Genomic DNA, 17,955 nt, shown 5'->3' with positions numbered 1-17,955 from the left:
ACATGTGAAGAATTTGACTTGTTCTTAATGTACATACACAGAACAAGCATAAACAAAAAAAGCTCAACAAAACCCACAGACTACAGAGTATAGTACACAAATACACACACCTTAAACAAAAGCAACAACATTTATAGACAGCAAGAAAATAGCGTAACGGAGAAGAGTGCAAAGGATGTCGAGTATCCTAAATACATGTTTTTGTTTAGGTGTTATTATGAGGTAGGTTGATATGATATATAAAGTATCAACAATATATACAACATGAACAACTACTGAGTTATAAAAATGATGAATAAATAATAATAAATAGTATAGTATACAGGTAGATGTTAGGTTATTTACAGTGATTGTTCCTGACACTGTGTGTCTGCAGTTAACTGTTCATCAGAGTGATGGCCTGTGGGTAGAAACTGTTCCTGTGTCTGGTTTCAGTCTCGCTATATGCCTAAATATACAGTAGTTGATGGCAAGAGTAATTTAGTAAATGTAAAAAGCAGTAGGTTGACAAAGAAGACTGTGATTACACATTGGCATCAAAGCACAATATCTTTATTAAGATGAATATAAAATATATCATACTAGAAAAAGAGAAATAATGTATGAATACGTGAGCAGTTGATACTACTTGATTTCTAGCACTACTTTCTTCCACTGCTTGAGAAGTGGGTTAACGTGGGTTGCCAAATCCGTGTTGTATCCTTCTTTGAGGATTCAAAGTAGCGCTGCTTATTTGTTTTATAATTAAAGAACATCTACTGCATTTTTACTATGGAGGCTGATGTTTATTTCACTCTAATAAGTTAATACAACCGGTGCGATACTTGTTTGAACAGCAAAGGGGCAAAGTCGTCAACTTTAACCAAGTTAGGTATTAACTGCGGCGGTTAATGACCAACCCCAAACTGGCAACGTAACTGCAGCTTCATTTCCTGTTCCCTGCCACGGTTCTTTGGACTCACTCGCCATTTTGATACAGTCGACTAGGGCAGGGACGAAGCAGTTAAAGTTGCAGCTAATCAGCGACGTAACAACAAAATCGGAGACGCTCTGAAGAAGAACATTTGGTGAGAATCTGACTGAATCCGCATTGAACATTTGTTTTAACTTAACGATGTTTTAAAAAATATTTAACTGTGCTGTTCGTATGTTTCGACGGTGAATGATGTCTTTGTAGCTAACGGTAGGTAGCTAGCTCGCCATAGCTAACTGAAATCGACCTCGAGGCGAGCTAAAACCGATGTGGACAAGCACGAAAGATAAAGATAGCTTACTTAAGTTTAAAGTAGACGGCTAAACTAGAATGCTGTGTTGCAGATGTTCAATGTTCACATCTTACATTCCTCATTTTAACGTCGCGTGGATTTAAGGTAATTGAGACATTTTCACAACCTCGCAGCAGCGTGTCATCGTAACGTTATTAAAGGGCTAACGCTAGCAAGCTAAAAGTTAGGCCCAAGCGGTCGACTGTTGCGATGATTTCAACCCAGATTACAAAATATAATGGCAACCTGTCGTACCTGTAATGTACGATATTTCGGCAGCACGTCGCCTCAAATTCTTCAAGTACTTCTTAAAGATATAAATGGTGACTTTACACCTCTACAAAACTAATATCCTTTATTTAGATGAGAATCATTGCAGGGCTTTTTTTTATGTTGCGTTACGTTTAGCTAGGCAAGGTGTGTCTAATCAGAAGATCGGATAATTAGTTACGCATTTGTGTGATCATGAACGACTGGATCGAAACTGGTCGGAACAGATCTGGATCATGTTGCTTTAATCCTGTTGGCTCAGTTTCACATGAGACGTTTGCAGTATAGACCTGTCTTAAAGTGATACTAGTCTGACCCTTTTCACGAATAAAAAAACTGTTTCTCAAACTAGGATCTAAGGCGTGTATATGTAGTGTGAATCAATAGATAATTCTAGATGCTAATATAGACTTGTGGTTCTTATTTATTGTTTTTAGTAAGGACCGATAGAGCTGGCATAGATGGACTGAAATCAGCAATGTGTATCATATTGTTGTTAGCAGTTGCTAATTCGCAAGATATAAGGAGGTAAAATTAGTTTATCACGATTCAATAAAGCACATGTAGCAGGAACTGCAGAAGACTTGAAGTGAGCACAAGTTTTTTGCTGAACCAATCAGGACTTGTACATGAATTTTGCAGCCGATTGCAAGTTCCAAGACTTGACTCCTTTTACAGAATAGGCACTCTTAGCAAAAGAAGCTTCAGCAATGTGAAGATGTGATGCTGCACGATTTGAAGTTATGAACACAGTTTGTGCCATCTTGTCCTGCATTTCTCATCAGTAATTGATCTGTTACTAATTAAGCTTGGGCATGTCTAAAGCAAACTATTGGCAAAGTGAAGTCAAACATTAAGCTGTGTTTACGCCACTGTTTCTCCCACCCTGGTTTAATGGTTACCAAATATTGTGTTTTCTCATTTCAGAAGAGAACAATGAGTGGTTGTCGTGTCTTCATTGGCCGCTTGAGCCCGCATGCCAGAGAGAGGGATGTGGAGAAGTTTTTCAAGGGATATGGACGGATTCGGGAAATCAACTTGAAGAATGGATTTGGCTTTGTGGTGAGTGACTGACGGACCTCTTTGTGTGAATTACAAATTCTTACAAAATCTTTAGAAAATAACCTTTTCTTTCTTCCCCACAGGAATTTGATGACCACAGAGATGCAGATGATGCTGTGTATGAGTTAAATGGCAAAGAATTGTGCAGTGAAAGGTACTGAAATCTTAAATGGTTTCTTTGTGTTCTTAATTAGACTAAATGGCAGGTCTTTAACCAAAAAGAAGTGCAGCATTTAACTACCATCACAGCAAGGTTAGCCAATACTGGTCTTCACCCTCCTCCTACATGTTTTTGATTACCTCCTGAATACTAGCTGTGGTGTAACATGTTTACTCCCCACCATGAAGAACGTCTTTATTTTGTGAGGACAGAATTTAAAAGTCTGCAGCTTTCTTGCAGCGCTATATATATATATATATATATATATATATATATATATATATATATATATATATATTTGTTTAGACAAAACTGAATTTGGAGTGTTCTAAAACTGCAGGTACTGTGCTGCAGACAAATACCATGTTGTTCCTGAAATGTCAGGTCTGCTCTAAATTCTCACGATTCACAGTGGGAGACATGACTCTTAAGTCCCTCAAAACAAGAAGTAAACATTCATACAAGAATAACTTCAAGCAAAAATAGTTTCAGTGAAATGCACGGCTTACAACTGTGGATCAGATACTGTGTCCTAATTGCTGTAAAATAACCTGCATGTGTGCTGTTCTGGCAGTTGTTTAATAATTCAGTGTCTGTTTCAGCTCCAGCTTTTCTCTAGACAACATCACTGCAGTTCTTTATTTCCTGTGAAGTAGGATGTGTCTGATGCATTTAATAGTGAATTCCCTTCTAAAAACAAAGTTTAATCCATTAAATGGTTTATTTTAAGTCAGCTCAGACAGAATGATGACTAACTATGAGACTATCATGGACTTAAAATCAACCACTTATTTCTTCCTTTATAGACCTATTTGTAACATTAAAGTTTTTTACTCATCATTAAAATGTTCTCACTCTTCTTTTCAGGGTCACTATTGAGCATGCTCGCTCCAGAAGAGGAAGAGGTGGCGGCCCTGGAATGGGTCGTTTCGGCGGAGGTGGCGGAGGAGGTGGAGGTGGAGGTGGTGGTGGCGGCTATCGTCAGTCTCGCAGCAGTGGATCCAGGTAGATTTGCCAGGAGTTTTGCCACATAGCCAAGTGAAATCTTTTGTCTAATTATAGAACTGTCATGAGAAAACATTGTTTAATTGTGTTATCATATGTCGTCATGGATATGCAATGCAAATAAATTATGAAGAAACTGGAGAGACGGTTTTCTAGTAGCATGCTTGTATTTGAGTAAACGCAAATGATGAATGTGTCACAAAGCTTCTCTACTCTTGCTAATATAAAGAACACAATTTGTTATACTTATCCTTTGATTGTGATTAGTAATTCTATCTTTCATCGCGTTGTAAGGTGAGGGCGTATATCTTATTTCATCTGGTTGTGCCAAAGACAAAGTGCAGTTTATTATATGCATTCATGTGGCAGAAAACACGTGCAAAAAAATGTGATGCTACTCTTTTTAGTAGCATTAGTCAAGTCATTTATGTGAACCTGTTGTTCCACTACTGAATCAAATTCAAATTGTTGTAGCTGTCAGAGTAAATACAACCCCAGTGAACATGAAGCAAAATTGTCTGTGCAGTGAGAATAAATCCAGGTGAAATTTATTGCCCGTATTTAATAGTCAGGTCTTTCCAGTTTGATTTGGATGTCGCCTTTTGTAGTAAAAAATTTGACCTGCCCTCTTTTCAGTGGAAAATGTCGTATTAAAGTATCTTTCTATTATTTTTTTTACTTGTTGACTGGACAGGTATGGACCTCCTGTGCGGACTGACCACAGGCTCATTGTAGAGAACCTCTCTTCACGGATTAGCTGGCAGGTAAGCGCTTATTAAACTTTCTTGTGTATCTAACAACACAAGCTTTTAAAAAAAAAGTGTAAACATCACCCTTTTAATGAAATGTTTTTTTTAGAATAAAGCAGCATTCACTTGATCGGACCAGGTCAATATGTCTATAGTCGGATTACATAAAAAAAAAAAAATCTAAATTGGCCAATTAACAATAGAAAGCCCCCAGTGTATATATATTTTTTACTTAACCTCCGTCTACATTCCCCCCCCCCCACCCCCCACCCCCGAAAAAAAAGCACGTTATTGCTGCTGATATGAATTCTTACCAAAAACATTTAACTTGTTTTTTAACAGCTGCTCTGATATGGTTTCCTTTAATCAGAGGTGAATGCACATCCTCCACGGAGGTGTCAGAAGTGTGTAGCGCCCTCTCCTGGTTGTTTTTCTGAATAGTGTCCATTTGGTGCCTCTCCTCACACGCAGTTGCCGCCGGTCTAAAGTCTTGGCTGGGCCCCGTAGCGGGTGAAAGTGGTCTAGCGCAGGATACGGTAGCCTTAGGAGGTCCGTAGCCACAGTCTGGAGGTTCTGTGGGCTGGCATCCCCGACTGCTGTAACCCCCCTCAAATCCACGGTCCCTACACTCTCCCGTTTGGGTCTTTTTCTGTTGCTGATGGAGCTGGGGGGGGTGTTGAGTCGGGCGCACACCCCTCCCCCTACTTACACTCTGGTGGTTCCTTACTTGTGGAGGCCGGATGCTGAGTCAAGGCCGAGGTCGTTTCTCAAGGGCTTAACACTGCATTGGTTCCCATTTGCTATTTGGACAAGTGGCTCTATGCTAATATCTTCCTGGGTATGGAGCGGTAAGTAGCATAAAACTCATGTGATTGGGTTTGTTCAGGGTCGGGTGGTAAAGGGGTGTTGAATTACAGTCTCAAATGGGAAAGGAAGCAGTTTTACTATGTAAACACTTAACGACTTTTGAGCCAAATATACTTTATTGGTCATATGAACATAAAGAAAATCTAGATCAGTTTTGTCCACTTACCCCATAGCACTATTATCCAACCACCAAATAAATACAAAGGTTCATCTCACATGCTCAGACACAAAATCAAATATTAACTTGTGTGCAAAAAACAATGCATAGTTTTAACCTAAAATACATTAAAGCCCTAACTGCTGTTACCTGTCAGGCGTCTCACTATATGGAGCTGAATTTGTTTTTTGCTGATGAGCTAAAAACAACTAAAAGCAAATTCATGGAGACAGTGAATGGGACTTTAAAAACAGTTTGAGTAAAGGCAACACTTGTCCACACAAACCATTTTCAGTGGCTCTTTTTATTTACATGCCCTCCACTGAAATGGGAGCTTATCAAGTGACAAAAGTCAGCATTAGATAACCCATGTTTCAGTGTGTGCTGGTGTCTTGCTGCCTGCTCACTTCTCTCCTCCAGGTCTGAAAAGGTTCTCACTGGCACCTTGAGTTTTGTTCTCGGTCACTAATCCTATATTATGCTTTGAAACAGGACCTGAAAGACCTGATGAGAAAAGCAGGTGAAGTTACCTTTGTGGACGCTCACAGACCCAACAAAAATGAAGGGTGAGTTGCTCTCCTGTCAGTTAAAACCTCCTTAAATAGTCTTTGTCTTCTGCGTTTGGTCCTAATGAACGTTTTGTTTCTGCTTCAATACAGAGTGGTTGAGTTTGCATCCCGCAGTGACATGAAGAATGCCATCTCAAAGCTTGATGGGACAGAACTGAATGGACGCAAGCTAAAGATCTTTGAGGACAGCAGAAGGTGAGTTGTTGTTAAAACTGTAGCTGTTTACATGTGTTTGCACTTTTGTGGCCCCCGATAGTAGCAGCAAAAAATGATAACATCAGTTACCTGGACACAGCTCCTCACTTCCTGAGGGCTGGTACCTTTTGTATTTGTTTTCATGCCAATAGTTACATGAGAGAAGCATTATCACTCTTAATGTCTGTGCATTAAATATGAAGCTAGACCCAGCAGACACTTAGCTTAGTATAGAAAATGGAAGCAAGACGTCTACCACAGAGAAATGATTCGGTGGTTGAACCCAATGCACCAAACAGAACCTGACATAATTTTGGATTCTTGTTTTTTACATAGAGATCCTGCCCAGTGTGTTTTGAAGATCGTCATGAATTGTAGTATTGTTATTCCATCCATGGTGAAACTGCATAATTCTACAGGATGGATCTTAAAAATTACCATTCCTCTCTTCCAACAGTCACAGCAAGAGCCGCTCCCGATCCCGCAGCTACTCCCGCTCCAAGAGTCGTTCTAGGAGCCGCAACCGTTCCAGGAGCCGCTCCAGGTCCGCCAGTCGCACCCCAGAGAGGAGGACATCAGGAGGGGGCAAGGCCACTGGCAGATCCCCCTCCAGGTCCAAGTCTCGCTCCAAGTCTCGCTCCAAGTCCCGCTCCAGGTCTCGCTCCCGCTCACCTGCTCCTGCTCAGAACAAACAGTCTCGCTCCCGGTCACGCTCTCGCTCCCGCTCCCGGTCACGTTCCCGCTCCGCCTCAGTCGACAGCAAGCACTGAGAGTGGTACATCCGTAGGCTGTAAAATAGACTGGTAGTTTGCTCACCATAGGCCTGACTGGTGGCATGTGATTTTTTTTTTTGAATTTTTTTTTTTTTTTTAAATGAAGGGGAGAAAATTGCCTTTTTTATGGCTTCTTTTGAAATGACATCTTCAGTCATTAATGTTGCCTAGATTGACTTAGATTTCTTTGTTGTTTTTGTTAAGATCAACTTCCATGGGGAAAATTGTTTTTTTTTTTTTTCCTGTTACTTCATGATTTATAAACTTCCCTCTTTTAAAAACTCCTTCATATTTTTGATGAAATACCAAGTGACAAACATTTTGATCAGTGGTACCTGTCAGTCCTGCAGCCTATCCTAGCTGTTTGCCATGTTATGATTCCATCCGCTCCCCTGTGCTTTGCCTGAGTGTTCAGAGCAGTTCAAAGTTTAGGTGGGAATGGTATTCATTCTCCAAAATGTTGTATGTTTTTGTTTGTGATGCGGGTTCTTGGCATTGCCGTGAAACTGTGATTATGCTTCTGATGAGGCACCGTAACGGGTGCCTCCGTGTGTTGCATTCACTGCCCTGATATGTGAACATAACAATGCAAACATCTCAGTTGGTGGTTTATTTCAGCTTTCTTGTGTAGTGATGTTGGAATCTGGCATTTGTTTTGACTGGCTTTTTTTTTGGGGGGGGGGGGGTTCAACACTGCTGTATCAGGACCTTGTCTTGTATTTGTGATTTAATCTTTGCTTTTATTTACTTTATCTCCAGCCGTGGCCTGTGGGGTATTGTGAGTCTGAACGCAAGTGTGTCAATTTCAGCAGGAAGAAATGTTTCTAAATAAGTTTATTAATTTGATACTAATAAAACACTCACTGCATATTGTCCTTTAATTTTTTAACGTCCAGAAAGAAAGGTGACTTTTTTTTAAAAATATTTTGTGAATGTGGGTCAGGAGACTCATACTTTAAGTCTCTGCAGTTTAATCGAATAAAGCTTTCACAAACTGTAAAATCTGGCAGCCCAAATGTATTCTGTCCTGCAATGAATACATACATACATACATACATACATACATACATAGTGTGCTGCTAATGCAGATCAGTGTGGGAAAGTGTTAGTTTGCAATATGGTTGGTAACCAAAAACAAGTTACAATTTTGAGCCAAATGCGTAGTGAATTTGAATTTTGGTTCTGCAGATTGATTTATAAACGTAATCAAACAAAGGCTACATATCTGCAAGATCAAGGCTATCTGCCAGGACCAATGTATGTCATACATGAAGTTGCGTATGTATAAAACATTTGTCTTTAACGGTGGGTCCTGCAGGTCAATAATATTTAGCAACAGCGTGTCTGTGTTTATAATGCATGGATGGCTAATGTCACAACAGTAGTGAAAGATGGACCGCAGTGAACACTCCTGTGACTTCATTTTATTAAAGAATATGAAAAGTCAAAGTACAATGCATGTGGGAAGTTGTTCAGCAGTAAATCAGGTTGTACATCAATCAGAAACTTATTCTCTCTTTACATCCTGACAGCAATCAATAAATCACATGCTCTTACAAAAATGACAGAAGTTGGTGGCTGACTGTTGCAGGGCTGTAGTAAGCGTGGCCTGAATTAATGACCTGCTGGCCTACCTACACTGAATTATAAACGTAACACTTGTTTTTGCCCCATTCATCATGAGCTGAGCTCAAAGATCTAACACTTTCTCTATGTACACAAAAGGCCTATTTCTCAAATATTGTTCACAAAACTGTCAATCTGTGTTAATGAGCACTTCTTTACCGAGATAATCCATCCACCTCACAGGTGTGGCATATTAAGATGCTGATCAGACAGCATGGGTATTGCACAGGTGTGCCTTAGGCTGGCCACAATAAAAGGCCACTCCAAAATATGCAGTTTCATCACACAGCACAATGCCACAGATGTCGCAAGTTTTGAGGGAGCGTGGGTATGACAGACCACTGTCCTGCACTGGTGGATGATCCCTAGTGAGAACTTGCTGCCATCTTACATGAAGGAGAAAGCTAGTTTCACAAATTATAATGTTTTTCCTTTGCCCACAGTGGGAAATAAATCACTAAACTGAACATAAACTGATCCAAAGGAAACATACACCTACAGTATATGCTCACACACATAGACATCAAAAGCTTTCTTCCTTTTTTTGGTATATTTTCATAAATTAATATATATTCCTGTTAGCGCACAGCTTTCAAACAAATATATTTGTTGAATAAAAAATCAAGTGGAGAGATTAGACTCTAGTTCCGATTCCCTATCTCTCCTTTCTCTCTTTCAGCATCGGCTCCCTATTGTGTTTTTCTTGGCTTGTGTGGAGGTAAGTGGTGATGAACTAAACTACCAGTGCCTCGAGTTTACAGCTAATTAGCCAGATATAGCTTTGTGTCTTTCTAAAATAAATGACCCATGAGCTACTAGCTAATGTAATAAGTTAGCTAAAGTTTAGCTAAGACAATATATCATGGCCATACAGGCTAATATAATATACTTAATGGAGACACTACAGTTGAATACAGTAAAATTTGTGTCTAATAACATCATCACAATTGCCACATTGATGTGCAAATTAGGCATGAATTATTTGCCTACATTTGACAAGGCACTGCAGGTGAACAGGATTAACAAAATAACTAAAGCATATCACCACAGAACTTCCTCAGCTAATGACTTACATCAAGAGTCTTTTCCCCTGAAATTTTACGTTTAATATGCAGATTAGATGGTTTTGGTTCATTTAAAAGAAATCTACAGATGCAAACAGATGGAGGTACTAAGGCCTAAAAACAAACCATTTAAATGTGTATTTTGTAGTTTTTCTTTCCATTAGAGTAAAAGAAGACATGGAAGCAAAATACACCACCATCTCAAAATTGACCACTACATGAAAAAAGTGTCCTGCCTTAAACAGTAACTTCATCATTTGGACAGCAGGCTCCTCATCTAATAACTGTCCATTCTATAAGTTTGTTTTATGCTGATACATCTTAACATGATACAGACAGCCCTCCTGTGAAAATAAGTCCCTGTGTGTGTGTGTGTGCGCGCACACGCTTGGTAAGTGTAATTATAATAGCAATGTATTTGATCAATGTAGTCAGGCAATTCAATATTCTGTTGCTTGGCTGTCTGAAGCTGAAAGTTATTTTGCATGTGAAACAAAACATATTTAAACAATTAATTTTAATGTCCCTCTCCTTGGTGCAGTCATTTATTCAAAATATATATTTTTTACTTTAGCCCCTGCCCCCCAAAATGTCTGTACACGTCCCTGCATATATGTCTTTAAGAAACACATGTCTCCAAGGTCACTACACATAGTATAAGCAAGGAGGGCCCATTGATGAAACAGTTCTTATAAATAAGCTATGATAACAGCTTATGCTGCAGCTTATACTAATCCTTAAAGCCCATGCCATACAGTCCATGAAAACCTTGATAGTGAATGGTTCCTCTTCCCAAAAGCAAGAGCTAAACGAGGTTGTTTGCAGGCTTGTTCTAAGTTGGCAAATCTTAATATATTTACTAATAGAAATGTGTGTACATGAGAACAAAAGGTCATTCAGTATTTCAATCGTGTTCGTCTTTAACCACGTGGTGGCAGTACCTGCTTGTGGGAAGATGTCATCAAGATGGATATTAGGAAGAATACTTGGCTGTGCATATTGAATAGGAGTGATCAATAGTATGACATCAGCAGGGCAGGTGCCTGAAAATCCAGGTGAGATCAAAACATTGAGTAAAAGTGGCTGATTAAAATACACCAAATCGCATAATGAGAGAAAGTGAAACTGCTACACTTGTGACCCTGAAGATTTTCCATTTTACAAGCAGCACTCTGACATGCAAAGGTGGTGTAGTTGGTAGCAGTGCTCCTGTGTTTCTGTGCAGTGATAATTTGGGGAAATCGATCTGGCGACACGGCTTGTGCACACGGATCCGCCCAGACCTGCACTGGCTGCACCTGCCAACAAAGTCGGCAAAATGCAGCGCGGAGAGAGAGACCTTCGATGACGTTGTTGGGATAAAGGTATGGGAGGTGTGTGATGCCAGAGATACAAGTCAGTTGAAGACGGCCGAGAGCAGCGTCGTTCAAATGAACCTGTCTATGGCAGAAGATAAGGGCCACCATAAAACAAAAAATGCTCTGTTTCTCATTATAATGACATAATCTTGTAATAACAGTGTCTTTCCTGACACAGCACATTTTATGTCCTCTCCTATAGTACTGCAAAGTTACTATGACCATTCCAGCTCTTAAACAAAAATAACATGCTTACTTAGTCTAGCTGAAGAGTGAGAGAGATCAGCTGGCTCTCTGGTGTGGCCAGAACAACCTGGAGCTTAACACGCTCAAAACTGTGGAGATGATCGTGGACTTCAGGAGGAGCCCCCCAACTCTGCCCCCCATCACCATACTCACTGTGTCTGCTGTGGAATCCTTCAGGTTTCTGTGATCCACTATTTACCAGGACCTGAAGTGGGAGCCCAACACGGACACCATCATCAAGAAAGCCCAGCAGAGGACGTACTTCCTGCGCCAGCTCAGGAAGCTCAACCTGCCTAAGGACCTGCTGATCCACTTTTACACAGCTATCATCCAGTCTGTCCTCTGCACGTCCATCACTGTCTGGTTTGGATCTGCCACCAAAAAGGACAGGGTCAGACTACAACGGACAGTCAGGACTGCAGAAAAGATCATCTGTGCCAACCTGCCCTCCATTCAGGACTTATACATTTCTAGAGTCAGGAAACAGGCAGGAAACATCACTGCAGATCTATCTCACCCCGGATACAGTCTGTTACAGCTTCTCCCCTCTGGTAGGCGTTACGGAGCACTGTACGCCAAAACCAACAGGAACAGTTTCTTCCCATAAACCATCACTCTGATGAACAGCTGATTTCTGACTCACGGTGTCAGGAACAATTCTTGTGCAATAACCCAGTAACTCTCCACTTATTATTTATTCACCATTCTCTATGTCAGTGCTGTTCATACTATTATAATGTCATATTGTAGATACAGAATACCAGTCCACCTACCTCAAGTCATAACTCCTGAACAAAACACTTATACTTATTTATTCCAGCATCTTTTGCACTACGCTTCATTGCACTGTGTACATGTGTACATGTATGCATGTATATGTACCCGTATATCACATCCACCTCCGACATGTATTCCTGCATCCTTTGCACTCTGCTCACTGCACTGTTTGTCAATATGTCTATATTGCTTTTTTTCATAGTGTGTATATTTGTGTTGTCTACATTGAAGTCTGTGTCTGATTTTATTTTATTTTTATTATTGTGATTTTATATTTTTGTATGAGTAAGCGCATCATGAGCAATGTACAATCCTGAGTCACATTCTTCGTATGTGTACACATGCCAGGCATTACAGCGGAGTCTGATTTTGATTCAGCAGAATGAGTGCATAACAGGCACCATCACAATTTAATAAGCCTATACATCACACACACATCAGAGTGTTCACACAGCCAACATTAGCAACATGTGATGGGATCTGCTCGAGCACATCTGGAGGAAGTCGGGCTCACATTTTATTTAACTCTTAGGTAGATGTAAACACAATCTGTAGCCTACAACACTCTGACATCCACACAGAGCATACCATTAGAGTTCACAGATATTTGTTTTTAGCTAGCTAAAATATAGCAAGCAAGAAGCTTGAAAGAGACACACCTCTAATAACTAATTATGGGTTTATTATGTATCATGAAAGCACCAAAAGATTTGTTATTAACAGAACTATGTGAAAAATTAAATCAATACGGGTGGGAAATTAATGATATAAAGTAAAAAATAACTGTGTGGTGGGGTGCATTTACAAGAGGACTAATAATAAAATAAATAATTAAGAATTTGTCAACTGGACAACGACTTACTATGTGATTTTTTTCAGGGAGTCTGGGGCAGATTTGCAACCACCTCAAATTACTCACATGCAGGTTGAAATGAAAAGGTTAGAGAAGCGAGCTTGTGACCGCCGGTTAAGTCCCTGGACCGGCAGGATAAAATCTGGGTGTGGAAAGTAAACCAAGCAGTGCTTGCCCTCCCTCATTTACCACCACTGAGGTGCCCTTGAGCAAGGCCCATAACCTCCAGCTTCCAGGTGTGAATGTGTAACTATGTGCAAAAGAGAGCTCTCAGTGAAGCTCCCCTCAATAAATAAAGGTAAAAAAAAAAAAAGCAGGACCAGATTGTTTTATTAACTGGATAGAGAATCACAGCAGACCACATTTCAATACCAGGCATAAATGGGGTGAATTCTGATATCTAGAGGGGATCATCCAGCTGCCCTGTAGAGGTTTAAAAAATAAAAAGTCAGGTAGTTGATGCTTTTTATCCAAAGTGACTTCCGATTGCTACATATATATATCAGAGGTTGCACGCCTCTGGAGCAACTACGGGTTAAGTGTCTTGCTCAGGGACACATTGGTGGATGTGTCACAGTAAACCCAAGTAAACCCAGGTCTCCTGCACCATCACCACCCTTGGTGAGGTCCAAGGAGCTTTAGGTAGCTGTGGGAGATACTTATATAAAATAAATAGACCTACATAATACAAACTTTTTTAAGTTGTATATCCCTACTATTGCCAAAATAAAAAAACTCGTTTTGCACCCCCCTCGCTTGTGTGGCACTAGTCACCCCTCATACTCTCGGAGCAGCGTGGTAGGCACAACAAGCTCAGCGGTCGGTCGGTTCACTCATGCGCTTCTCCCACTGCAGTTCCTCCGCGGCACAGAGGACCACACCGACCTGCCCGGCTTAACAAGGACGGAGAAATGAGCTCGTCCTCCTCCGTCCACATCGCAATAACGTGAGCGTGTCACAGCTTTAACTTACTTCACGGACACAGACGCGCGCGCGCACACACACACACACACACGACCAGCACTGGTGTATTGTTGACAAATCCCCACCTCGGTGTCGGACAGTCCCACCCGCAACCCGGACCATGGCGGAGAGAAGTGGCAGGTTGAGTTTCCCCGGCAGCGGGGCTCTCAACAGACCGGTGCCCATGAACCTCTTTGCAACATGGGAGATAGATGGATCCTCCCCTAACTGCATCCCGAGGTAAGGCATTGCACCGTCCTTTTAAACTTTAGAGCCTGCGTTTCCAATGCGCCAGACGTTTAGGCTGTCATTTGTCGGATTGCTAACGTTCCAGCTGCACAGCGGCTTACCACCAGCTAGATGAATTATCATGCCAAGTGGATGCCCATGCAGGCCCTGCAATGCCATAATGCTCATTCTGCTATATGCATTGTTTAAAGATAGTGGTAAATAAAATACAAAAAGGTGGGTAAATTACTGTATGGTTTCTGGTTGGGGAGCCCCATTTGACAAACAGGCACCAACACAAACAAAGACCAATTCATAAACAAATTATCCAGCTCCATGGTTGGTGCAGTGTTAAATCAGGCTGTAAAGGTGTTTATTCTTCAGATATACTTTGTGTTAAAAACCCTGAATGCTCATAATCACCCACCCAGCTGTTAAGATAACCAGCTTTATGCCAGCTCATTGTGCCAGGCTGCACCATGGAGACCATTTGGCTCCTGTGACCCCCAGAGACTCAGAGGCTGTGCTCACACTGAAAGCCCCTGGTGCCAAATTGTGATGTATTGCTCAGGTTAGGCTTGTAGGCCATTATTAGACTCCAGATTCAGTTAGTAGCTTTTTTTCTGGCACAACCATCATCTGTGTCATGGAGATGGGTTTCTTAAGGTGAGCTCAGAAGCTGTTATGATTTCCACTGTAGGGCTGCAGCTAACGATTATTCTCATTATTGGTTAATCTATTAATTGTTTCGTCTTTTTAAATGTCAGAAAACAATGGGAAATGCTCATAATGTTTCCAAAAGCTTAATGTGATGTCATCAAATGAGTTTTTTCATTTATTAGACCAACTCTTCAGAATCCAAAGATATTATATATATATATATATATATATATATATATATATATATATATATATTACAGTGACACGAAGCAGAGAAAAGCAGCATATCCTCACAGTTTAGAAGCTAGAGTTATTAAAAGTTTGGAATTTTGCATAATAAACGATTAATTGACTATCAACATTTTTGCAGATTAACTTTTTGTTTAACGAGAAATCTATTATTCAACTTATCGTTTTCTCTCAAAGGAGTTCTTTCTTGTCTGTGTTATCATTGCGTATAATTTCATTCTTTATCTTGAAAATATTACTTTTACAAAACAAAGCTAACTTGTGGTCCTTTTACTAGCTTTTTCTTCATCAGCGTTTGTTTGCATTGTTTGTCCATCTGGTCTATAACAGACACTATGCAAACTAAAATCAGAAATTGGAGCTGAAACAATAAACATTCAGGTGACAGAAAATTTATCAGTAAGGTGAAAACATTTTCTGGTTACAGCTTCTTCTTTTCATTTCATTTAGAAAATGTAATATCTTTGACTTTTGGACTCTTGGTCAGACAAAACAAGCAATTTGAGGACGTCATCTTGGGCTGTGAGAACTTGTGATGGGCATTTTTGCAACAAAATAACCAGCAGAATAATCAATAATGAGAATAATCGCATTAGCCCATATTCTCTGGGTCTTTAAGCGCGCTGTGTAATCTAGTTCTATCTGAAACCTTTCTTAATATTAAAATTAGCCACATTGTCCTGTAACCTTGTTAAGCAATTACAGAAAATTAGCTTTCAGACACTTACTGGTTATGTCAGATGTTTTTCATGCATTGAATAGTATAAATGAAAAAAAAAGAGGCTATTACCACACTTGTATCCGCTGTCTATTTTCCTGAAATGCATGTTGAGTCATGAGACAAACAAGACATCAATACTAGATGTAGGACTCTTTTGGGAGATGTAAAAACATACCTCTGGGTGTTGTATCCATTTTTAAACATTCTGAAGATTCAGATCTATTTAAAGTAATTTGTCATTTGGAGTCAGCATGCAGGCGTTACTCTCTCATTAACCTTGCAGCTCCATGCAAGGTTCTTTTTCTTTAGCACTTTAAACTTAGCTAAAACCTCACTGGAAAAGGTCAGAAAAAAGACCCGAAGAAGACCCCTAGTGTTTCTGGAGAGCATATTGAAATCTAATGAATATTCAGGCTTGGATTATTCATTTTTCTTTGTGGTTTAAACCCCACTTGACTAATACCTGCTGTCAGACTTGGTCAGCAGCTGTCAGCCTGTGGAGAAGCTGTAATTAATATGGTGGTTAGGGGAGTATATGTGTGTTTTTATTTATTTATATTAAAGTGATGACAGTCTCTCCTTAACATCTCTCTATCCTCTTAAGTTAATACTAATTCAGTGGGTAGTACATTACATGGCTTTTAGCTGAAATAAGACTACTTCATTTTCAGGAATTGCGTAGCTGGGATGTTATTCAGCAGAGTGGACAAGTAGATAAAAAGGTTCCTGTAACTAAAACGCAGGTTTAATCCCCCGGTGACCCTGCTTGTGTGTCATGACCACACGAACAGTGTAGGCCATCACATGAAGCTGCTTGACTGTAGAGATCTACTTTATTTTAAATGAGGGAGTGAGTTGGTGTGAATGGGGCTCAGCAAAGTCATCTCACTTCTTGTGTGAAGGAAACTGCCAATCAAGATCACTGCAGCTTTCTATTGACCGCTGTTTGTCAGAGTTTAGACAGGAGGAAGTCAGCTTGTTAACCAGATGTCAAATCAACTGTCTCATTCAGTGATGCAGCCTCTCAAGGTGGCTAAACAGACAGACAAACAGGCTGTCCATCTTCACAGGGCAGACAATTTTTTCCTTTTTTAAACATTTTTCAGCAGAGAAGTTAGCTCGCTTCTCTTAAAGCATCCAAACTGCGGAGTGTTTGAGCTCTAGCAGTGTAATGAAGCGTTTTTTTAAATGATGTGTCCCTGTTTTTTTAATCTTGTGCACACACATGCAATACACATTCCTGCCAAAAGCTTCACATTATTCCACTGGTGTACAGGTGGAGGAAATGCAACAGTACATCAACAAAGGCAGGGAAGAAGAAGATTGGCTAGCAGACATGTTTGTTAGCCCCCAAGGAGGCACACAATTTATTTTGTTGAGCACTGAACGTAAACTTGCAAGAAAACTCTCCATAGGGCACCTCTCGCAGTGGAGGACACACATGGGAGAATCTTTTTGCAGATTTTAGCAAAGCACTAGAAGTTATTGCTGAAAATTGTGCACAATCAGTGTTTTCACACATTTAATTTACTCTATTTTATGAGTCACGCGGTCCTACACAGTCAAATTGATGCTCATCAGAAGCAGATCATCCCCAACATGCTGAGTCCTTAGTTTGTAAACAGTTTGTAGACAAAAACTGTAAAAATGTATCTTGAGTCATAATTTAATAATGTCTGTGCCAGCAGCAGCGTTGGTAAGTGCTGTGCTGCTGTTTTAAAAGAATAATTCAACATTTTAGGAAACTCGCTTTCTTGCCAAGGATGAGGCAATCAATACCACTCTCAGATCTGTTCATTAAATATGAAGCGGGAGACAGATTAACTCCAGATAGCCGCTGCTCTAGACCAAGAAAATTCTGCCGCATGACCCCATCATATAACTGCAGCTTGAGGTTTTTACATTTTGTTTTTTGGGCAGATTAAGCAAACGATAGCTTTAGAGGAGTTGGTAGGCGGCTTTCACCTTCAGACACAGCCAGGCTAACTGTTTCCCCCTGCCTCCAGTCTTTATGCTAAGCTAACCATTTCATGGCTCATATTTAACTGACAGATATGAGAGAGGTATTGATTTTTCTTTTCAAGAAAGAAGAAAAAAGCATATTTCCCACAATTTCTGACCATTGCTTTTACTTCATC

The 17,955-nt window shown here is 40.2% G+C and overlaps 2 protein-coding genes across 4 annotated transcripts in view; both read left to right on the top strand.

Annotated features, from left to right (window-relative positions):
• Positions 1 to 921: 921 nt before the first annotated feature.
• Positions 922 to 8,074, top strand: srsf5a (serine and arginine rich splicing factor 5a). Of its 2 annotated transcripts, none has more exons than XM_038728740.1 (8): positions 922 to 1,067; positions 2,463 to 2,597; positions 2,681 to 2,751; positions 3,625 to 3,762; positions 4,457 to 4,526; positions 6,028 to 6,101; positions 6,195 to 6,299; positions 6,757 to 8,074. In XM_038728740.1, exons 2-8 carry the CDS (start codon positions 2,472 to 2,474, stop codon positions 7,067 to 7,069), a joined length of 897 nt encoding a protein of 298 aa, XP_038584668.1. In that variant the 5' UTR covers positions 922 to 1,067; positions 2,463 to 2,471; the 3' UTR covers positions 7,070 to 8,074. The 2 variants fall into 2 exon arrangements, with proteins under 2 accessions (XP_038584668.1, XP_038584666.1); XM_038728738.1 differs by having other exon boundaries at positions 4,448 to 4,526.
• A 5,731-nt stretch (positions 8,075 to 13,805) lies between these two features.
• The window catches only part of pacs2 (phosphofurin acidic cluster sorting protein 2), a 63,133-nt gene continuing 58,983 nt past the window's right edge, over positions 13,806 to 17,955 (top strand). The window contains exon 1 of one of the 2 annotated variants that reach the window (XM_038728718.1): positions 13,806 to 14,199. In XM_038728718.1, the coding sequence (XP_038584646.1) occupies positions 14,081 to 14,199 (119 nt within the window). In that variant the 5' untranslated portion in view covers positions 13,806 to 14,080. The remainder of the gene's footprint in view (positions 14,200 to 17,955) is intronic. The other variant, XM_038728719.1, reaches the window with a different exon arrangement.

Source organism: Micropterus salmoides, unplaced genomic scaffold (assembly GCF_014851395.1).
Source record: "Micropterus salmoides isolate LMB-PRFRI ecotype aquatic unplaced genomic scaffold, ASM1485139v1 Ms_hic_scaffold_19, whole genome shotgun sequence".
NCBI classification, from domain to species: domain Eukaryota; kingdom Metazoa; phylum Chordata; class Actinopteri; order Centrarchiformes; family Centrarchidae; genus Micropterus; species Micropterus salmoides.
The sequence above is the reverse complement of the archived record's forward strand: the minus strand, read 5'-3'. Positions and strand labels throughout refer to the sequence as shown.

Excerpts from the sequence above, each read along its gene's own strand:
- srsf5a (XM_038728738.1), top strand. The coding sequence starts at position 2,472 with ATGAGTGGTTGTCGTGTCTTCATTGGCCGCTTGAGCCCGCATGCCAGA. Across the intron at positions 2,752-3,624 it reads AAAGAATTGTGCAGTGAAAG|GGTCACTATTGAGCATGCTC; the intron begins GTACTGAAATCT and ends TCTTCTTTTCAG. Across the intron at positions 3,763-4,447 it reads TCTCGCAGCAGTGGATCCAG|ACTGGACAGGTATGGACCTC; the intron begins GTAGATTTGCCA and ends TTTTACTTGTTG.